General features: G+C 37.3%; 1 protein-coding gene across 1 annotated transcript in view; it reads left to right on the top strand.

Moving 5' to 3' along the window:
* The first annotated feature begins 2198 nt into the window (after positions 1 to 2198).
* Positions 2199 to 24698, top strand: part of LOC127935534 (syndecan-3) — a 29172-nt gene continuing 6672 nt past the window's right edge. The window contains exons 1-3 of the mRNA XM_052533483.1: positions 2199 to 2634; positions 21784 to 21877; positions 22958 to 23655. Of these exons, the coding sequence (XP_052389443.1) occupies positions 2581 to 2634; positions 21784 to 21877; positions 22958 to 23655 (846 nt within the window). The 5' untranslated portion in view covers positions 2199 to 2580. The remainder of the gene's footprint in view (positions 2635 to 21783; positions 21878 to 22957; positions 23656 to 24698) is intronic.

Below are 24698 nucleotides of genomic sequence, written 5' to 3' on the forward strand. Positions count from 1 at the left end.
GAAACATGAATAGCGTCTTCCACAAAGGATGTATTTCATCCCCTTGGAATTGTAAGGTTCTATCTGACATTTTTGTCGAAATTGAGTTATTCACATATTCTTATTCTGTGACAATTTATTTACATTATGTGATGTTTTATTTTAAGTTGTGTACATTTTGGGATTTTTTTTATTGAAAAAACAAAAAGGTTCTATCTACAGAAGTCTATGGAACACAAAAACTTTAAAGCTCAATATCTCAAAACTACTCAGAACGCAGATAGAACCTTATAATTCCAAGGGGACGATTTGTTAATTTTCCTGTAGTGATAAGTTGGAGTTTCTAAATGATGCTGCCTGAAGCTACGGTCTTGTTGAAAGTAGCAGATATGCTTAGACGAAGGATTCTGTTGGTTTTGAAATGTAAAACTTGTGTAACATCTTTCCAGGGAACATGTAATCGCAAAATGCATACCTTGAATGTACCACAAATCTCTTTAGATAAAAGCGTCTGCCAGTTGTGCAATTTTAAATCTTGCATTTTTCAGATGTCATAAGATAAATGAACTTAAGGTTCTTGCTGTGGAGGGGCTCAGCACAAACAAGTTTGATAAGAATAGATCTTTGTGCCATCATAAAGGTACAATGAATAATAACCCTGTAAATTCTGATATATGAATTCATAGGAAAGAAATCAGTCCAGAAAATTTGAGTTTTATGTTTTGTATCATATTTGCATCGTTTGACATTTATGGCTTATGTAGCATGACAGTGAGAATATGGAGTTCAGACTTGAGGAAAAAGCACCTTCGATATGTTCAGGGCTCAAAATAAGCAAAAAGATCAAATTAGATTCAGTTACTGTTATTTCCACAGCCAGTAATATGAAATTCTGACACATTGTACATCAATGAGATCTTAACGGTTTGCAGACTACTTGCATAAAATTAATTTAAATATAAATTGTAAATCTATTTACCCCAATAATGTGTTATAAGGATGGTTTCAAATGCTTAGTTTTTGACTAAAAGCTCTAGTTTTAATTATTAGGGCAAAACATATAATGCAATATAATTATGATTGAGAGATGTAGAGTCACCTCTGTCTCCACATCACTCAAACTGCCTACACTCTTCTGTATTCAGCTGCGCCACAAGGATGCGCTGTTTCTACGTGTATTTATGCTTTGATTTGAAAGAAAACGGTGCATCCTTGTGGGGCGGCTGACACAGATCATCATATAGGCAGTTTGAGTGATGTGGAGACACACAGAGGACACTTGACAAAGGAGTTGTTGAATAAAGTTATTTTTTTCTTCACTTACAAAAAGTATTTTCGTCACTTCATAACGTTACGGTTGAACCACTGATGGCTACTCTGACGACATCATACTTTCCTGGACCTTGATAGAGTTACTTACTTGTCATTCAATGGGACAGTCTCAAGCCTCCCAGTTTTCATCCAAAATATCTTAAATTGTGTTCCGAAGATGAACGAAGCTTTTACGGGTTTGTAACGGTATATTACAGTGATTAATGACAACATTTAAATTTTGGGGTGGGGTAACCCTTTAAGTCTAGTCCCTGTCTAAAATGTAAGTCTGAACTGTTCCAACTGAAAGAAACTTGCACTGATTGATCTTGAAATATGTCAGTGTCCTTGTTTTGTCTCAAGATGCACACCAGTAATGTTTTTTTTCTAATGCATGTTTATAAAAATTTCTTTGAAATCCTAATTGTGAACTATGGCCTAGTCATGGCTTAAGCTAAGCCCCGTCTGCGAAACCGGGCCATAAACCGAGCTCAGTGCATCAGACATTTTCTAAATACAGATATTATGTCATGAATAATGTAGTAGGCTAGTCTGAAGGCATCTCACCCATACTCATAAACCCAGCCAAATATTGGTCAGCCAAAAAACTGCCACTTTAATTCTTGTACTTGTTTCTTATGCACCATAAGGCCTTAGACTTATATATTTTTTTATTATAATTGACTTCTAACAATTTTATGTACGTATTGAAACACCAACACATTATAATGGGCATTAAAGGTCACGTTATATTCACTAGGACTCAAAACTGTATCATGAAGTTATGTAAGTGGTATTATCAGAATAATGCCCACTACTGACAAAATGTTCAGTGTCTCGGGAAGCTTTGATGGAAATCGCGATAGGGGAAGCAGAAGGGAGAGGCAGGGAAAACGTCGATGCTTGACTGGGCTGCAGGGGGCATCCTCATCCTCACGAGGAAAATCCACCCAATGCCCGTCCTCCTCTCACACACGCCATAGCGAAGAGAAGAGAAAGAGAGAGAGGAGTTCTGGTCTTCCCTCTGCTTCCATATCCACCAAGTCTCAACCACTCAAGTCAGAGGGGAGGAAATCACAAGAGGCCGTGTGCGCTGCTCTTCCTTCTCGGTCTTCGCGTGGTTTTGTGGGGATTTGACCGTGCTGATACGAGACGGATGTGCTGACAAAAGCGCCTGCCCCTGAAGTTGGATACCGTGAACTGAGCGAAAGGTTTACTCTTACCTGGTATCTTAAAGAGGAGCGCGGAAACGAGATCGCGAGCCCCGTGTTTTACTGCGCTCGGAGCACCATGAAGCTCCTGTGCTGGATGGCGCTCGCGCTGCTGCTGGCGCAGACTGCACTGGTAAGAATGACACTATTGGGATCTATTGTTACGAGAGGGCGACTTACCGCCGGTCACACGCGCTCACAACATGTCCAACATTCACATTCGGTATTATGTTCGTGTTTACTTGCAGTAATGTTAATGAAAGAGTGTGAATAGTAAGGTCATAAATTATGCGACAGTAGCCGTGTGCTGTTCGGTTGTAAATCTTGGACGCGACCCACATTCTGACGGCTGACCGCAGACAGCGCGTCTCTGGCGGACTGGGGAGCGCTGCAAGTGGGCTGGAGAAAACTCGAACTGAGACCTACGAGCCAGCCACAACCGTGCGGATTTCTCCTAGGCACCTTTGTCTTGTTTGGCCATTTTGGTCTGGATGGGGTGGCTGGTGTCTGTGTTGTGGGTCAGGGACGCACCGGTTGTCTGATTGTGCTGGTGTGAAGCTTGGGGTCGTGCGTGTGCGCGCGCGCATGGGAAAAATAAACTATAATTAACGCGTCGCATCTAATTAGGGTTTAATTGCACGCCTTTGTCCCTCATGTTTGCCTGTCGGTGGTCCCTACACACACGTACCATTCTCTGTGGTCAAGAGTGGACGCTGGGTTCCAGACATAGTCGGTAATTACAGCAAGACTGCATAATAATGGTTTGTAGCGGGTAATAGTCGGAGGTGTTGGCTGAGCTTTGAAAGTGTCGGTGTCGCCGATCGGCGGATGATATTGGCCGGAGATCGCCCGAGGTGGGGTGTGGAGGGGCTGCGGGGGGATGGCGTCATTGGTCTTCGCAGCGCGAGAGAGCGGAACCCAGATTCAAGACGTGTGTTTACCTTTGAGCAGTGCGTGCGAGGAAATGCTTTGATGAAATCCATAGGAAATTGGAACAAAACTCAGTCTTTACTACGGTTATGTTTTTTTTCAGTGGCCTTGATTCCGAAGTATTTTTTTAAAGAGTTATTTGCCATTATCTAAACCAACCAGCTACAATATGAAATACAACATTACAAACTTTGATGCAAGAAGAGTCCAAGATACAGAGACTGTGTACTTATTGGCTTTAATATTCCAATTTTAAAAGGAGAAATATACATTTCTTTATTTAAAGAGGCTGAATTTATATATATATATATATATATATATATATATATATATATATATATATATATATAAGGAGACGATGTGATTTATCTTAGGCAACCCTTCTGTTGCACTCTATTGAGGAGTAGATGTTTTCTTGTAGTTGACCATTGGTAATGAATGGTTGCCGAAAATAACTTTTTGCCCACAGTAGTTTATGAATGCTCATCTTTACCGGACATTTTTATTTTTCCAATCTGGATAAAAAATAACCCACCATATGTGTGATCAAACATGCAGAGACCTTTTAAGTGGGCTAAAAATTACATTCTTTGCCCTTGTGACCTTGAAACTTGTCAGTTGACTTCCCATTCACTTTTTTTTTTTTTTTTATTCTTTGGAAAACTAGTTTATACAGAGTCACACTAAAATTTTTTGTTTTGACTGTTAATCAAGATATATTCTAATGTGGTTCTTCAAACGTGTCTTTGCACCTAAGCAGCCGCTTTTCTCATCAATTGTCAAACTGACATGTCTTATAAGTCACAGTTGGCTGGCTGATGAGCAAGTTTACATGTTATTGTGAAAAAACTCCCCAATTTGGTTGGTAGTGGGTGTTTATTTCATACCCATCTTGCCCACTCAAAACGAATCAACACACTTATAGTATAATGCATGATTGGTTGAGTTGTTGTGGCCTCTCCAAACGGAAGTCTCATGTGGATCAGGTGAGTGGTGTCATATACTTTCTGGCATTTGGTGCCAGAAATGGAGTTTAATTTAGATCTGGGAATTGAGCTAATGGAGACCCATCCACTCCTGGGAGCTGTGTGTGTTTTAAAGGATCATGTTGGAGTCCTGGGTTCAGCACTGAATCAGTGTTTTGTGCTGTAAATGACAAAGACAACCATAGAGGGGGAGGGAAATGAGGAGGAGGGAATGAGAGAAAATGAGTGGAGAGGAATGTGTGAAGCAATTTGACACAGCAAGTTTCTGCTGCTGACTTTCTCACTTTGCTAAAGTTTTGATTGGGACATGCCTCGCTCAAAGTCTGTGTAGCCTGTGAGGAAGATAAGCATTGCTTGGTAGAATAAACCAATATGGGATTGGAGCCAAGGTGTTCGGTTAATGCAACATAGTTTACCCAAAATGAAATTTCTCTCATCATTTAATCAGCCTTGTGTCATTCCAAACCTGTATGATTTTCTGCTGCGTGGCAGAAAGGAAGATATTTTAAAGAATATTTAAACTGTTTTTGTCAATACAATAAAAACCAAAAGAGTCCAAAACAACATTAGACCCCAATGACTTTCAATGTAAGGACAAAAAAAATACTCAGACATTTTTCAAAATATCTCTTTTTGTGATCCATAGAAGAAAGTCATGTAAGGAACATTGGAATTTCTCAGGAGTGTTACAATTAGTCATAAATGACACAATCATTCATTGGCATACAGTAAAGCCAGTATCTCACTAGTTGGTTTCCAGTTGCTGAATAATATGAATGCCAGTGTGTATGGCTGCGTCTCTCGACAGTTGGGTGTTAACAGCCCTGGCGACCAACAACCCTGCTGAGATAATGACCCTACAGTCTGAAAGTCAACCTCCGACCTGTTTGAAATGATCAGAGGGGGTTGTAGAGGCGGGCCTCTGACCTTCAACATAAAAGGCAGGGATTTCAGCAAAAACATTCAGTAGTGACACACCCGACCAAAAATTTGGAATAATTTAATGAGAAATGTTTGACTTCATTTAAAAGCAAACTTTCAGTTTCTGTGCACAGTGTGACATACTGAGGCCTTTTCAGGAGTTGTAATACAAGATTTGTACAGAGACACATGTGAGAGAAAAGAGACCTCTTTTAATCTTGGTAATATACGTTTACATAAACTTCAGGAATTTTATTTTATTTTTTCCAAATTTCAGTTGGTACTAAAGCAATAACTTGTCTGAAGCAAGCGATAAAATGTAACTTAAACACTTTAGTCTGACTGTAATGTTTAACTAGGTCTGTTAATCTAATAATTTGATTGTAGCTTAGTTGCATCAAGCATGTAAACATGTTAATCAGGCTACCATTGGCTTCTGCATTGTTTACATGTTTGGAAATTCCAAACCCAAAAGTAGCTTGATTATAATTCCACATGTAAATGTGCTTTGTTTCAATTGAGTTGCTAAAAAGATGTGATATGTGTCATTTACACAGAACTTTTTCAGTTCAACTGTGCTCTTACTATGTAAACATACATGCAGTATGCGGACGTGTTTGACTGTGGTGTCAACATCTCATGTCTTGACACGCATGAAACTGCGTTTTCAAAATGCACCACTCAAGTTCAAAGTAGTTCACATTTTAATAACCGCGTCTCTAAACCTTGTGTTTTTTCTTCAGTCCATTTCCCCACATTTCACAGTATAATGCAAAAACACATTCTATGTGAACTGCCTCACATGTGGCTGTTTTCCTTCACAAAAAAGAGTCAAGCACTAGTTCTGCATGTAAATTTGAACATGTTGAATTTGTGTCTAATTTGACGATGTATGTTCTCAGACACTTCTATTTAAGGCCAGTCCAAATGTTTACCATCTGGCCGCTCTAAATTTCTCCAAGCAAATCTCAGTCCTTGCCACAGTCTCGCAACAAACACTGTGGTAATTCCATGTTGATATAACAAGTGCATTTCTTAAGGCTTCCAGCTGACACCACTAGAGAAAAAAAAGAAAACATTATCAGGTCCACCAAATGGCACTGTGTTATGGTGTGAAAGTATTTAATTTAAAGGTGCTAGCCGAGGAGGTTCACTGTATAAACCCACCTGCTTCACATAAACTAAATGAGCCACATCGCACTCACCTCCCTTTGACCTCCTCAGATCCGTCAGTCTCCTCCTGCCCGATAACCTGAAGGATGCATGACGGATGCGGGTAGATGAAATCTGGGTCAAATTATTGAGTCTCATTCATTAATTCAGTTAGAAAAACACTTGTGGATTCAGCTGAAGAAATGTATTTTGAGTTTGTGTTGGTTACAAGAAAAAAGCAGAAATCCGTGAGGTTACAGTGAGGCGCTTTCAAAGCGTGGATGTGAATGGGGCTGATCTGTACACTTAGAAAAGATTCAGCAATAAAGCCACAGGGTGTAAACAACATGACTGTTAACAATTTTAGTGTGGAAAAAAATGATGCTTTCTAACCTTTTCTGTGTAAAATTATATCCATTTTTACTTGCCATGCAATGCCTAAAACCTTAAAATGAACTAACGTTTTCTAAGTTTACAGCTCATGTAATACACAAGTTTTACAGAAGTAATGTAAGTAAAATTATAAACTTAACATTTCTGCTTTTAAATCCTTTCTCATATGTATATACTTATGTGTGTGTGTGTTAGTAATGTATTACAATATAAACATTACACCTTTGGAGAGTCCCCATAAACAAGTGTGTATGAAGATTTCAGCTATAAAAATTAAAATAGGGATGAATCAAAATTACTTCTTGTGGCAATCAACATTATGTCGGCGATGCTTGCTTTCCGTTCACCTATATCGAACCTGGAATATTGCTTTCACACCTTGACCTGTGAGGTAAAAGGCAGAACATGCTGTAATTTAATACGACAAGCTATACTGCTGTACTGTAGAAACCCATTTTAGGACCAGAGCTCGTATAGCCACAAAAAGAGAAAAGAAAGAGGGATGAATTGCTGAGAGATGTGGAAACAGAAAGGTGGAGACTATCAGGGCTCGGTGCTCTTTCCCAGGAGACTGTGTTCCTCTACCTGTTCTCCACAGTGTCACCATGACAACGGCAGAGCACATCTCCGTCACAGCCGTATCTCTGGCCTCTCCCTTTCCTTTGCCCCTCTCATTCTGTCATTCACCCTTTTCTCTTTCCTTGCATGCTCATTTTCATCATTCTCTCTCTCTCTCTCTCTGTCTCCCTCGCTAATTAAGATGGGGCTCCAGCAGTCTGGTGGGGGAGGGGAAATCCCTCCATACCTGAGAGACACACAGGAAGAGAGGCTGGCTAGAAGGACATGTACACTGTATATCACAGGCGGATGTGTGGGCATCGGTGCGTTTCTAATGGGCTGGGGTGTAGTATTTTTTTCCGGGTGTGGTTTTCGATGTGTAAATGGCAGTTGCGATCCGTATCTCACAAGAACCAGCAGCATGATTGAATGTCTTTCCCCTTCAGAAATGACGAGTGCTTTTCTGTCCCAAATGTATGTGTGCTCGCATAAGTGTGTGTGCGCCATGCTATAATAAGACCCTAAATTAGAGAGCATTGGAAGGTAGGAGGCATTCCAAAACCACACTGAGTTTTAAGATGCCTCACCAAGCCGCTCTATAAAAATGAATACAGCTATTGTAGCCAGACAGGACAGCCCTTGCCCGGAGAAAACGTGTTTATGCACATGTGTCCTTCCTTTTCCTCCTCCTCTGTCTGTTTGTTTGTTCTGCGGATGTTCTCATGGCCTCTTGCATGGGGAAGGGGTTGGGGTAGTGACGCATTTCCGAGGAGATAGAGGAACCACGAGGATAATTGGGTTAATGAGAGAATGGGGGCGTGGCCGTGTGCTCTGGGCACTTCTGGAGTGTCGTTAACTTTCCAGTAGCAGGGTAAACGCCAGACGGGTGTCTATACAAGGTTAAAAACAGCCCCAGAGTTAATTGGGAACCAGGAATATTTAGATAACGCTTGTAGAGTGTGTCAGATGTGATGTGAAGGCCATTAATCAACAAGATTTGAGTTTATTATAAAGACAAATGACAAACTGCATTAAAGTAAGTGCTTTCATTCATTTGAGAGCACGCATTCGTGCATTTAATGAGATGGCTTTGTGAAGAAATATAGCGTTTGTTTACATGTATACGTTTACATTTAGCAGATGCTTTTAATCCAAAGCGGCTTACAGATGAGAGACATCACTTTCAATTTTTTTACTATTCAACAGACAATGATATATGTAGCCGCATACAAGATTTGTGAGCAAAGAGAATATGGTGTGTGTGTGTGTGTGTGTGTGTGTGTGTGATGTGTATGCATATGTTCACACAGTCAAAGACCATCATTCCAGAAAGTGTTTCACAGTTAAATGAGGTCATTTAATAAATGAGTCCAGTGAAGGCATGACCTCATCCGTTAAACCTTAATTAACTGACAGAAGCTTCAAATGCTTTTTGAAAAAAATTATAACTGTGTGTAGAGCACATGGATTTGTGTTGTGCCCAGACCACGAAACTGATGAGCGGCTTGGCTGGAAAGACAGTGATGGGAGTTAAAACTTTCGGAAAGTGCGCAGTTTATATTTGTGTCTGTGAGGTACCATGAAAAAAATGCTAAGTGTACACAAGACAAATGAGTCCCGAAAATTTAAGAGAGTCAGTTCAGAATGCTTTTACCACTCTTGTTTAAAACCAAAACATGATACTGTTCACATGTGTGGTTAGTAAAAAAACAAAACAAAAGAAAAACAATTCTGTTTTTATTAAGTAAGGATAGAATAAATTGATCAGACTTGATGGTAAAGACATTTATTACAAATATTTCCTACTTCAACTAAATGCTGTTCTTTTAAACTTGAAAGAATCTGGAAAAATGTATCACCGTCTCCATAAAAGTATAAGCACATCTGTTTTCAAAATTGAAATATTTCTTGAGAACCAAATCAACATATTAGAATGATTTCTGAAGCCTGGAGTAATGGCTGCTGAAAATTCAGCTTTGCCAGCACAGGAATAAATTACATTTAAATATATTCAAACAGAAAACAGTTACTTTAATATTATTGTTTAGCTGTACTTTTGATAAAATAGATTTTTGGTGAGCATAAATGACATTCAAAAATCTTACTGGACGCAAACTTACACTAAATTTACATTATTTAGTAGTCAGTCCCCATGGTGGACTGCAGAGATGCACATATAAATCTGTATTTGTGACTCTTGCAATTCAGCTCATTTAAATAGTTCAAAAATTCCACTTTGAAGTATTTATCCAAATTATCAAATTAAGTCTGAATGAATGATTCTTTAGGGGGTTTTAGTTCCTTTGGATTTATGTTATATAATAAGACTCTGCAAGACTTTGCATAGCCGATCTGACACCAAACATTGAGATAATAGTTTTCAAATATTTATTATTCCACACACTTTTTATTTGAGAGATTTATTAATACCAATTAAAAACTCCCAGATAAGAGCCAAAGAAAAAATGAGCCTGCAGCCAAAAGACAAAAATGTGTGTAAAAGCACAAGCTTAAAGTAAACTGTCTGCACACATCTTTGAGGATTTAACACCGTGCACCATTTAATGTATTTTGCATTTTCTTTGTTTCTCAGCCTGCATGCGCAAAGATGTGCACAAAAGGTCATCCTCACCTTCTGTATAACCTCTACTGAAGTTTAATCACTCAACAGTTGTCCATTTTTGTAGCTCAAAGAGTCGTTTGAGTGATGGAGCTGAAAGCTTTGTGCACATTGATGTGCAAATGAACACACCGTCTTTTCAGCTCAAGAACCAACACATCTTCCTACAGTAAGTGCAGTTGAGAGGCTCGTCAAATCTAATGTCAGGCTTGCTACTCTGATCAGATCTTTACCAAAAGATGTATTCCAGCAGCTGGGTTATAAAGATTTGTACTAAAATGTCAGAAGTGATTCATCTTGATTGAAACACTAAGGACATTATCTAGACTTTTATTGCAGTGACGCATACTACAAATATTTTATTCAAGCGCATTTAGTATTTATTACAGTTTTGCCCATTTAGTGTTTTATTTTATAATGTTAAAATCACCTAATAGTTTTACACAGGACACTTTTTGGGATATTTGAATGACACAAGATGGCAAATTCTTGCAGTAAACGATGATTTTAATGCATAGCATTATTGCACACTTTATTGAACAACCATTGTAGGTTGTTTTGTGATGGGAGAGAGAATACTTTGTATCAGGTTTTGACAAAAACAAGCGTAATAATATGTACCAGTGACTGTGAATGACTGTGAAGTTGTTTTAAAAAATGTGATGAAATGTCAGAATGTTGGCTGAAGAGATTCTGCACTGCTCAGCCAGACTCTGAGTATTTGATAAGAGGGATCTGGCACAGACACATACACAGCTGATGAAATGCAGACTTCTGTCAAGTGTGGAGAATGACTAAGAGAGAGACCCTGTAAATAACAGATCTTTCAGTTCTGCACAAGAACTGTGATATCAGACAAATGAATGGTGGAGATATAAAAAGAAACATTTTAAACAAAGTGTTATTTCTTCTTTTTTATAAATTAAATTAATATTGTATACAAATCTCCATTATGCATGTATAATGGAAGAGTGACATATGTCATTTTCCCCATTGAACACAAAGTATATAATTTTCATCATTAATTAAGGTATATTACCTTTAATTTTGCAAGTCTCTAAGTTTTAAAGACTTAAAATTTCTGGCTATTTTCTAAATGCATGTCACTGATAGTATTGTGTACATGCACTTTACTATTTGTTTGGACAAAATAAATCCATAAGGACAGAATTTCCATTTTTGAGTGAAATACCTCTTTAATGGCTGATCTCGTCTCAAAGGTCTGAGTTTCTGACAGTAGAAGGCCACGGCTTGCATCAACAACAATGTGCTGGATGTCAGGTTCACTACAGATATAATGGAGTTGATGGATTCAGACTCAAACGTGATGTCAAGGCTCACGCTCACTCCTCCACCACCAAGTCAAGGGCTTAGGCCAAGATCAGCGCTACACTGTCATTGCCACAAACACTGAAGCTAAATAAAGGTCCTCTGGATGTCACAGCTTTACTGTCAGTGGAATAAAGGAGTCAGTAAAGTTCTTTTATAGAGCACAAATAAAATGGAGAAGTGTTAAATGGCAATATTACACAAAAAAATTCCAATGCCACATTTGTTTTTTAGGGTTAACTTGTGTTCATATTCAATTGTAGAGGGCTTATTAAAAACACTGAACTGATCCAGCCAGGAATAGTGTTATGGGAAACAGGAACAGAAACAGGAACCACTGTTATATAAAAGTCCAAAGATGGCACAGTGGCAGATGTAGGCATATACATGAAACCTTGTGCACAGATCTGATATTTAATGCAAATCCACTTTTTTTTGATGACTCAGTTTTTGAGTCTGTAAGATTTGTGTTTGTTTTTGCATAAGGTCTCTTATAAGGTTTCAAAGTTTCAAACAGTAAAAATTCTAAAATAGCTGTTTTATTGTTAATTTTATTTAAAACTGTAATTTATATGACAAAGCTGAATTTCTATCAGACCTTATTCCAGGCTTCTGAGTCATATGATCCTTCAGAAATCATTCTAATATTCAGATTTTTTTGTTCAAGAAACCCTTATTATTATCAAAGTTGAAAACGGGCCTGTTCTTCATACGTTGCTCAGTTAGTTGGATTTGATTGTCGATGATTTGGCATGATCTTGGATCATCTGGTTCTTCGAAGCTCATCCCAGAGTTGCTGTCACAGCAACAGGTCCGTAAGCTTAAACCTGCTCAGGAGCAGGCTTATTTCATGTTAAAAGGATTAGATCACATCTTTTAAACCAGAACTGATACTCAAAATATGTCCACTGCCACCGCTACAAGAATATCCTACTGATACAGGGACAATCATTATTATTATTTTTAATCATTTTATAAATTAATTGAAAGATAATTTAATAATGTTGTGTAGTCCATAATAGCCTACTACAGACACAGCCAGTTTTACTCACTGAAATATTTATTCGTCATGAAATAATTACTTTATAATTGTATTCGAGTCTTATGCCGCGTTTCCACGTAAAGTTACCTGGAACATTTGTAAAAGGAACCTTTTTCACCAGGAACTTTTTACCCCCCAGACCTGTTGCTTGCTGCGTTTCCACCGCAGTGTAAAGTACCGGGAAGATTAGGCAAATAGACTGGTGACATAGGTCTGCGCGCGTTTCTCAATACAAAGTACGCTGATTTTGGACGTGCATCCTCGGTAGTTCAGACTTTGTGCATTCGATTCGGGAGTGTGATGTCCGCAACGACGCAAATCTGGTAAATCTGCTAATAGCAGCGTACTTCATAACTTCAGTCAGCTCGTTTTGGCTACTGCAATTTTCCTCCCTGTATATTTACAATAAAACGAAATAGGATATCAAATACCATTGCCTCCTTTGGTTTTCATTTAAACATTATAACAGCTGCAGAAATGTACTAAGTTCAGGGATATGTGTATATGCAGCCATTACAATGAAACAAAATATTATATAAATTTGCCTTTTTATTTTCATTTACATTTAGATATAACATTTAATTGGAATACAGACCAAAGATTACCTGTTAAATTTACCCAAAACAAATTATATTTTATGTTTAACCACTAAAGAGACATCAGAGCCAGCGGCACATATTAGAAGGTCTGTCCGAGGTGAGGCTGCTTCTCGTCGGTTAGATGATCACTGAGCTTCTGCTGATCGTGTGGAGCTCACGTCTCCGAGATCGGCGAAACACATTTTTAAATAGACGCTGTCTTTATAAATAAACCACAGATTTGAGTTTTAAACAACTACATTCTCGCCTGAAATACTTTTAAAATTACATTTCATGACACAATAACAGTAATTTTTTGAAAATGATCCGAATAAATGGTGTTTGAACTAGAGTCGTGCATTAATTTGAGTCATGACTATTATGGGAGTGGCTTGATGGAGCGCATGAGATAGAGATAACATGATTTCGACCCTTAAGAAACTTTCATTAATGCTGTCACATAACAAATCTGTCCAAATATAAAATTAAATTAATAGTTAATTACTACATTTAAATAAAAATGTAATGACTGTACAAATATTATAAATCTAAATAATTGGGAATAATTAAAAAAATTAAATTAAAAACAGTGCACATTACATTCATTGTTTGCTTGGCTGTTTCATTATAAAAGTCCAGAAATTTGTCAAGTTTTTCGTCAGGTGTCTTTTTTAATTATATGATGTCATTATGTTGCCGTCTTTCCGCCAGCCAATCACTGCATTGCAGATCGAGGTTTAGAATATCGATACATAGGCCCTTTTAAACCAAACCATGAACATACAAAAATTATCTCAGAAAACTCAATCCACCCATACTAATCATTAACCCCAGATGCATGTGAAGAACCGAATTAGCCAGATCCTGGTTAGCGCGAAGATAGCATCTTGAATATGACATTCCATCTTGGATGTAATAAGCAACGTACGAAGAACGGGCCCCAGTTGTGCTGTTTTTTTTCATAAGGATTTTTTTATTAATAGAAAGTTCTAAAGAACTGTGTTAATTTAATACGGAAATATTGTATAACACTATAAATGTATTTACTATCACTTTAGATCAATTGAATGCATCCTTTATGAATAAACTATTAACTATAAAAAAAAAATTTATATTTACCTTTTTTAGTGCAAAGCATAAAAAACATTAACAGTATGTACTATCAACAAATTATCCATCAACTCCCCTCAAAATAAAAAAATGAGTTAATATAAAATAAATAAATATATAAAATAAAACAAATAGAGAATGAAAATAAAATACAGAGGCAATTAAAAGTATAGTGTACTAAACCATTAAAGAGTTACAATAACAAACATAATGTACAGTTTGTTGTACTACACTTCTTTTATCCAAGCCAAGTCTAACAAGCCCGCCTTATTAAATTCTTTTTTTTTTACAAATTTGGTAGTGTGGATAATCTCAAAAAAGCCACATACTGGCAAATTTACTCTCTAGTCTATACGGCATTTTGTCACATAAATGCTCATGCTGTGTCTGCATCTAATTTATATGAATAAAATGTATGTCAGAGTCTCTCAGAATATCATCGCTATTTGTGAGTGATTGCAGTCACCTAAGGTATGATTATATTTTGACATCAGTAATAAGAGCAGCTGTGTTTGGAGCAATGTGACTGTCAAGCTGCGAGTGCACACAGTGTTTCCTGTGCAGTGATTTTCAGTATAACCCCAGATAAACCTTCCAGTGGGAACAAATAGATGCATGCTAAATTGTCAATGAAGACACGCTGCAAACGTGTCAAATAGCTGCCTGCCTGTAATTTCATGAATTTGCAAAAACAGGTGGAGTGTGAAAGCGAGAGAGATGGAGAAGAATGGAATCAGCTGCCTCAGTCAATCTATTTCTCTCTCCATTCCTTCCTGCTAATCTCCTCACTTATCATGTTGTGCATGGAAAGTGATATTGATCGATATGAGTTAAGTGAGATACGAGTCCGTTTGGGCAGATGTGCTGGAAAGCAGATTACACTGCTGCCAATCTGCAAAGGTGTGGATGAAAGATTACAACAGAATCACCTGATGGAAGTAGAGCAAACTGACAAACAGACTGAGAAGGAGAGAGAATTAAAGAGCTTTGTGGGATGGTACACAGAATGGGACAGTTGAGACAACCTAGTCAGAAAGAGAGAGCGAGAGACGTCACTCCAGCAGAGCTCCAGTCTGTGGCTAAAATGTTTGCTTAAAATCGAATCAGACCAGAAAACATTGGTTTGGGTGAATCAGGTTCATATGGTGAGGAGTGACATGTGATGTTCAAAAATCATGAGCGAACGATTCTAATTAGCAGATTCCCTTTTAAAAATCCAAAATCGTTCTGAAAGTGATTTCATTGATATCGTTCCTCTGTGCTATAATCATTATGGTTGTGGTGTGAGCTCTGCAATTGTTTTAAAATCCTTTGTCGTTATCATTATAGTTATCATCCTTGGTGTTTTTTCTCTTTAGTTTTAATTACCGACACATTCACAACAGTTTTGTCGCAATAAATGGTATTTGAATGTTATGTTTCAGAGGCCATTTAGTCTGGAGGCCCGTATGTGGAGGATGAGATAACGTTGAGAAAAACCAGTCCACTGCTTTTTCGAGATGGCATTCGCTGTTTATTTGCACTCCTTTAACACCACACATTCCACACACTCCACTTTTATCTTTTAGTGTGGAAAAGGAAGGAGTGTGTAACGGGAAACTGCATTCCTGCTTTAACCTGATGTTTTTAATGGCTGATGATAACTCTGAGATGAATTCTGGTCAGATGAGTCTCATTCTGAAGCAAATGTGACTTTCATTTATTATGCACATGCACAGACGCACACATCACATGATGGCTGAGTAGAGGTTAATGATGTGGGCTGGCAACCCAAAGCTCAGGGATTCTGAAATGGAGCGTCAGACAGATGCCCTGTCATTACTGTGACCTTAAGTAAGACTTGTAACCTCAAGTTACTTGTGTAGGATAGTCCCTGCAATTACTGTACTGTATGTCACTAAATGCCATGTAACATAATCTTTGGTGGTGTAACAACTGGATTTGAAAGACTTCTTTCTTTTTTCTCCTATAAATATATATTTATATATACCATATTACGGATGTATACACAAACACACACACACAAACACACACACACACACACATTAGTTTTTGTGAAAAGTGGGTTCATCCTATAGGCGTAATGGTTTTTATACTGTACAAACTGCATTTTTACTTTCTCAAAAAAACTAATTCTGTATGATTTATAAGTGTATTGAAAAATGAGGACATGGGTTATGTCGTCATAAATCACCCTCTCCTTGTAATACCGGAGTCATACCAATGTCATTATACAGAATTATGTCCTGATATGTCACAAAAACAAGAGCATTTATACACATGTATACACACAGATATACAAATATATACATATCATTCAAAATTTGGGGTTTGGTAATATTTTTTCTTAAGCTTCATTTATTTTGATAAATAGTAAAAGAAAGTAAAAAAGGCAGTGTTTATTTGAAATATTTTGTAACATTATAAATGTCTTGACTGTCACTTGTTTAATAGAAGGCATTTATATAATCGCATTTTTTATTTATATAATCAATTTTTTACACAAATTATTATTACAAGTAATTTTAACATAAGTTGTTCTTTTAAAGGGATTTCTTTTTTTAAATGTTGCCGTTTTCTCATTTAATTTTTAACTCTATTTTTGATCTTCACATTTTTCAATTGCAAAAACTATGCAAAAAGACTATTAAATATTATTTAAAAGTCTTCATTAAAGTCTTATCCATTATAAAATCAGCTGTTTATTCCATTTTAGTCCATTTAAAATGTCATGTCCAACTCAGAATTGTATTAAACACAATACATCACTTGAGACGTGATGGAAATGACATTGTGGTTGAAATTAATTTCAACAAAATCACAGAAATCTATAGTGAGATATTTATGTCCCTTGTTCAATAATGTTTATAAATAAAATAAGTTAAAGACACCAAACGTTTGAATAGTAAATATCTCTCCTTCACTTCATCTGTAAATTGGTAGATAGAGTACACACCTGTACACACAGGGAACACAATGCTGTGTGTATCTCCAGTGTATACACTCTAAGGTAAAAAAGGATACAAAACCGTCACTTGAGCAGTACCTTTTCTAAAGGTACTAAAACAGTATGTACCCTTTTATGCACTAATATGTACCATGTAAATATTTATACAATGTACCTGGTAGCACTTTATTTTACAGTCCTGTTCCTCATGTACATACTATGTACTTATTATAGTAGTTACAATAACCTAAAACTAGGTGTAAAACTAGGTACAAACCCTGAACCTACCCCTAAACCTAACCCTACCCCATGTAGTTACCTTGTATTACCAGAAGTTTCTTAGATAAATACATTGCAAGTACATGTAAGTACACGTACTGTAAAATAAAGTGCAAACATGTACCTTTTAATATGTAACTTTTAGCTTTTGTACCGTTTAGGGTACCAGCCCTGTGACAGCTTTGTCCCTTTTTTTCTGTTAGTATAGATGTCCACGTGACCATTTCTATTGCTGACTTGTTTGTGTATGTGTTTGAACGTTTATCCATCCATTCATTTTACTCCCCTTTAAAACATGTTGAGCCATTAACTGATCCTAGCTGGACATCAAGTTTAACATTTATGTGAAAAAAAATAAAACAAAACCGATATGATTTGTTGTTTTCCAATGCTCATTGGTAAGTGGGATTCTGTAGTGGCTGTAGATGGTATTAAATACTTGACACTGGACCAAATTTCCACAGTGATTCGTATCCACTTCTGTACTCAAGTCAGGTATGCTGTTACTGAGCAACAACTCTCCATAATAGTTTCAGCTACTGCTATTCTAGAGATCCTGCCATCGCTCTTATTCCCTCAGCTCCATGTACCTCCTCCTCCATTTTATTTGTGCAGCAAAATTGAGATTGTCCCCAAAGATATGGGAAATGAGGATCTCCGGGCACATACAGAAGTTCAAACACAGACACACTGAGAACAGTGGGGGGTTCTGGGAAGGGGGGAGGACCGTTCATAATCACAAAGACTGGCCACACACACTCGCCCTTACATGCACACCCACATACTCACAAAGGCAAGCCATTCCCTAGCCCTGGCTGCATTTCTTTAGCTCCTATGAAAAGTTTCTTAGAAACACTCAAATTATGATCCACAGTTAGCCCCATCTGCTTGCAAGGAGACCCAGACTCACATGGACATACAAATACACACACAATGCCATCCTTTACTTCACAAACACTGCATACTCGAATCACTTGATCGGAGTTCATGTGACATCAGTCATGTTAGGCACAAGCTTTCATGAGTTAACCATCTTTTACCCGGTTATCCCAGACAGCAGTGATTCCGGGTGTTGTAGGCTGGCTGTCGTGTGGGAAGAGCGGTCATGACTCGGATGATATACCATGAAAGTGTTTCCATGGTGCCTTCTCAGTAGAAAGTTTTCCCCACATCACACTTGGAAAACCTGCTCATCCAATATTGCGAATTGTTTAATACGAAGTTCAGATTTCTCTTCTAACACAGAAGCCACTGTTTTATGTTTGAGTAAAAAAAACTCTTACATGGAGCATCAATAATTTGTATTTATAGTACAGCATAGAACAGTATTTTCAACCATATTTATTAACTTAAAAAAACTGTAATTCATATACTATTCATAATTCATATTCATATACATTTATGTAATCTAGCTCTGCCCTACAATAGTTTCCAATTGAATATTTTTCTACTTTCAAATATGTCACATTATTGAAGTAAAGAGGGTTACTGTTGATTTTAAATTTAGTAGTTTATCTTTGTAAAATGTCTAATAATTTGGTTTGTTGATTAAACCAGGGTTAGGTTTGTCACCTCATCAGAAATGCTGAATACTTGAATGTAATGGAGGAGCTCTTCTACTGACCCACACAGCGTCTTTCCCATATGGGCATCTGACATGGTCCTAATCCCATGGGATTATGGGATCACTTGCTGGTTGGATTAAGGATTGTCCCACAGAAACAGCTGTCCACTTCATACACGTATAGAACATGCTTTTCAAGAGACAAAGTTTAAACTTGAGGGTCAGATGTTTTATATGCGGAGGTGATGTAATGTGTAATTATAATATATATATATTTTATTGTTATGGCATATATAGATGTGCATTCAGATATTTGTGTGTTTGATTCTCCTAATGAGGTCATCACCTAGTGACCAACTCACCTCTTAACTTTACTTACACTGTGATCTGTCTCTCTCTCTTTCTCTCTCTCTCTCTCTCACACACACACACACACACTCTCTCTATCTCTCATCATCCTCACAGCTGCTCCTCTGGAAAGAAGCTTGTACAGAACATCAAATTTGGCAGAGAAAGCGAGCACAATATATTTATACATTTTAATGCATCATAGCTGCACAATTATACAAATAAAGAATCAAAATTGTGTTCACGGCTGCCATGATTACTGGTTACAGGAAAAGTTTTAATTAATCGATTCCATTATAATTCCATTGTAATTAATCAAAGAAATATATATATATATATATATATATATATATATATATATATATATATATATATATATATATATATATATATATATATATATATATATATATATATATATATATATTATAATGGAATCAATTAATATATATATATATATATATATATATATATAAAATCATGGTTGCAATATCAAAGAAAACGGACATTTCATAATCGTGTAACCCTACTGTGCTTATTTTATTTGTATATTTTTGTCATTATGTGGAGCCAAACAGATGGAAGTTATATTTACATTTGACTCTGAAAAGGTTTTACCTACACCCCCTCTCTACACACACACACACACACACACACACACACACACACAAACTGTTTGTGAAAGAACCGTTGCTGTGCGAGCCAATTCTACCCCTTAATCATATCGTAGACCAAATTACACCACAAACCAACCCCTCCATTACAGGGGAGGAAACACAGACATCCACAAACACACAATCAATCCAAATATGCATACTGGCGTAGCTTTGCGTCGAGCACCAGATTTTGCAGAGACATATGTGATTTGGAAGGGAGATCTGGAGCATGTATTTGAGTGTTGTACAGGTTGGAGAGGAAATCGCATTAGACGTGATTGCATTTGGTGAATGGCCTGTGGTTAATAGCAGTTCAGATTGAGGCACAGTGGGATCTGATTCCCTGGTGTTCACATGCACTTTGTGCTTAAAAAACGATCAGCACAAATCCATAGAACTATTTAGAACTGGTTTATTTGATAAAATGCTAGAATAATAACTGGAATTGCTTCAGATTGCTAGTATGTGTTTGGCACTAGAAAGTCACAATAGTCTCATATATTTTGCTGGCAGTATAATATTTTGCATAATGAATATTGTGGTTATTTAAATGTCCTTTTATAAATAGGTTTTTAAATGCCCTAAAGGTCCTCATGACTATATTTGAATACGAGAGCATCAAGACAGTTTCTGGTACAAACTTGATGCATTTCAAACTGTTTGTTTGCCTCAAAATGGTCACGAAAATATTTGGCATTTGCTAATACATTGACATATTTTAAAATCAACCAATGGTACAAAAGAAAAGAAACATTGTAATTCTTTTTACAGTTTTACATTTTTACTGTATTTTGGATCAAATTAATATGAGCGTAAGAGACTCTACATTAAAAAAAAGTGATTGCTGTTATAAATACATATTAAATATTAAATAATATGTTTATGTGTTTGTATATATTTAAATGATTTGTTGTGTATTGTTATATGTGCATATAAATAAAAATTATTATATATGGTAAAGAGCTCTGAAAAACAGTATGTAAAACTTTATCAAATTTTCTTAATCTATTTCAAAGCAAATATGCAAAATGTATTAAATATATATGTACATATCTGCCCTGTTTGGGTGCATTAGTGAATGACACATGCTTACAGCACAAAACATGAATGCACATAAATAGACATTATGTGCGTAACATGTAATTAGATCAGATACAGAACTGGGCACGGTTACAACAGTGTCTCTATATGTATGATGTTCTCAAGCTTAAGTGCATGCTGATGACTGACAACATTTTGGGGCCAGTGTGTGTGTGTTTATAAGGGATTGCTGGGAGGGCATGGGGTCTGTTTATAGGTCTGAGTATTTATGGTGTGTTGCTGGAATGGAGACCAGCCAATCGTGAGAGTGGGGGGAAGGAAAGCCATCACAAGACTAAAGAATGATACAAAAGATGGGTGAAAGTGCTTTTACACCAATGGTTAGGCGTTACGTAACCTTGTTTTTGAAAGTGTCACTTTGAGCACGTTGGCTGCTGAGTACATGCATGCAATATTTTTAAAGGACATTTGTTGCCAGAAACAGCCTGTAAGAGTTTAATGTTTGATGTGAACTGCAAAACTAGAGTTTTTATGGATTTGAGGACCAAAGTTTTCTCATTTATGTGACACACATGTCTGAGAGCAGTCGAGAGCTCTTTTTCTGCTGAATTTTCATCCCTATTTAAGAAATTGGGTTAAAGGCAAGTGTTGCCCCTAGCAACAGGCCTCTGGATAAAACGGCTCCCCACGCTAGACCCCTTCACACTTACACATGAACACACTGACAGTGCTTCTGCTATTGTTTTTGAAAATAATGTACTGTTAAATCACTCCACTTGTGTTAGATTTGCACAAATGTTTCTGAATGATTTTTCTCTTTGTTTTAAGGCACAGCGTCGCAAACCTCGACCAAGTGATGATGAGAGTTCTGGAGATGGACTTTTAGACGATGAGGACTACTACTCTGGATCCGGCTCTGGCTGTGAGTTTGATATGTGATGTGTTTGTGTATGTGTGAATCACTCATTAAGAGGTCACAGCTGCCTTGTTTAGACGGCCAGCCAGGGCTTGCAATCCCTTCACCAGCTGGTATAATTCTCACAACTCAACGCATTATCCCCCTCTTCATCTCTTGCTTCTCACTTTGCTCTCTCTCTCTCTTTCTCTGTCTATTAGCCCCTCTGTCTCACATTCCTCCCACAACTTCGTACATTTACTTCGTACATTTATTTTATCCTCTGCTAACTGAAGCCCACAGACTGACAGTAGAATACACCCTTCTTTTCTTGTAAATAAAGAGCACTTCTTCATATATTTGAACGTGTGTGTGTGAGCGATCATCTGATCCTCAGTAATCAGATTACTGTAAATAAGATCATTTAATCAGCAGGAATCTGGGTGTGGGTGGCCAATATATACTAGTGCTTGGGTATTTCTTTAGAGCTCTTTTGGCCCTGTGGTCGTTTAGAAATGAAATTCTCTTCAAACAAGCTTTTCACACATTATTTAATTTGGCTGGTAACATTATTGAACAGGGGACATAAATATCTCACGAGAGACTTCTGTGATTGTTAAAATTCATTTAGTTGAATTTCCACCACAATGTCATTTCCATCAAAGTCTCAAGTGTTGTATTGTGTTTAATACAATTCTGAAGTGGACACGACATTTTAAATGGAATAAAATATTAATGTGGCCTTAACTTAATAAAAAGAAGCTGAAATCAGTTAGCTTTAATAAAGACCAACCCTTGGGACATAAGAATGTCTGCCGTTAAAGAACAATTGACTGTCTGTGTGTGCGCTTTACAAGCCGAGTTTGTGCTTGCTTTGTTCTTTGGGTCTAGTGTGTGTGCATGTGTTTTTTCTTACCAAGGTTATTGATATTTTATTCATGTGTTGCCATGGGGATGTTCACATTCCTGGGCTGACCAATCTAAAGGTTGCTTTGAAGCCTTGCAGACGCTTTTGTTAGGTATCATATGACACATTAACACAGTCTGGAATGGCTTTGAGTATTGATCTCCTTCACCCTGTCTCACCGTGTTTCTCTACGCCTCCAGTTCCAGATATGGATGTTAGACCTACTGCAGCAGGTGTGACTGTCATTACAGAAGAGACCCTCCCACTTTCTACCACACACTCCACTGGCCCCGCCCCCTCTGCCTCCCCCGCCGTAGAGCCAAGTAGCCCACCTCCACCTGAGGTAGAACGTGAAAGTGGCTTGGGACAAGATGTTGACGGAGAAAGCACATCGGAGACGGAGAGGCAGGAGTTTGAGGAAGAGAAAATGACACGGTCGAAGGAACAGGAAAGAGAACGGGAATCTGAGGTCGGAATAAGTTTGAATAAAGAGCAGGATGGAGAACAGGAACAAGAGAGATCGAAAGCTACGGTTGCCCCCCGGCTGACTGATGTTCCTGTAGTGTTCGTGGACACATCCACCCTTTTGGGTGAGACTACAGTGGCCACTAGTGACCTGGAGGACATCGTCACCACAGAAGAAGAGGACGATATATACCTTACTACAGAGCCCATCATGTTTGAGCTATCCAGCACACTGGGGACAACAGCAGATGACATCACAACCACTGAGGTCATCCCCACCACCGCTGAGTCCACCACTGCTAAGCCAACCAGACCACGTCCTGCCCCGACCACTCCGAGCACTGCCCCGGTGCGCCCCCGGAGACCACACACTACCCCGAGCAGAGCCGCCCCCACTGAGAGCAGCACTCGTTCAGTGATGACCACAACACAGGTTAGATAGTCCTCCTCAGTAGAGATAAAGAATAATATTATATGTAAGAATGCACCGACTTGAAAATTTTGGCCAATATAGATAAGAAAGTCATTATATGTAATAAAAGAAAGAGATAATTTTTTTTTATTATCTATATGTCTTAAAATAAAAACAAATAAATAAATAAATAAATGAATAGTATTCCATGTAAGTATGCGTCATACTTTATATAAATTGAAGATATTCAAATTTAATGTTATTCCATATGTCTTAAATTAATTAATAAATACATAGATAAATAATATAAACTAACACATAAATAATATTCCAAGAGATGCATTAATAGGAAAATTCCGGCCAATGCATAGCAATTTAAAACCAAGAAATCGTAGCTATTAAAATGATCCTAATTAATTTAAGAATGATCTCCTCTTAAAATGAAACGTACAACACAAAAAAAATTAATCATTAAATGCTTCAAGTGAGTTTAGGCAGCACAAAATTTACAAATTTACAAACGGATATAAAAATGGATATTTATTTTGAGAAAGATTACGTTTATTTATGAGTGTTACAGTATTATTAAATTATTATTAACGTTTAAAGATTGAGTGAGCATTGGATGTTGGCAAAGGCAGTCTAAATGTTAAAACAATGGAAATGTGAAGTTAAATATGCATTGTTGACAGGTTTGGGTACTTATATATGTCTCACTTTGGCCAATAACCAATATGGTAATGTGCATCCCTAATTCCATTATTGTTTTTGGCATGAATCATCTGCTCTGTAAGTATGCTCTTATTCCCATTGTGAATGCAGTGGCCCCAAAAGGTTTTTGGACATTCAAGACAAAAAGAACAAAGAATGAGAGGCATTATTTGTTCATATACATGTAATCTGTCAATTAATTCCATTTATTTGGTATGAGCTTATTGCATCAAAACCACACTTTCATCAGATGGTTTAGACGTATTTGCTTGTTCTACTCTCACAAATCAAGTTTAGAATATATTAAAACCAAGAACTTCTACAGAAAAAATTCAGTCAGCGGTTTCTGCTAC

The sequence above is a fragment of the Carassius gibelio genome, chromosome A19 (assembly GCF_023724105.1).
Source record: "Carassius gibelio isolate Cgi1373 ecotype wild population from Czech Republic chromosome A19, carGib1.2-hapl.c, whole genome shotgun sequence".
NCBI classification, from domain to species: domain Eukaryota; kingdom Metazoa; phylum Chordata; class Actinopteri; order Cypriniformes; family Cyprinidae; genus Carassius; species Carassius gibelio.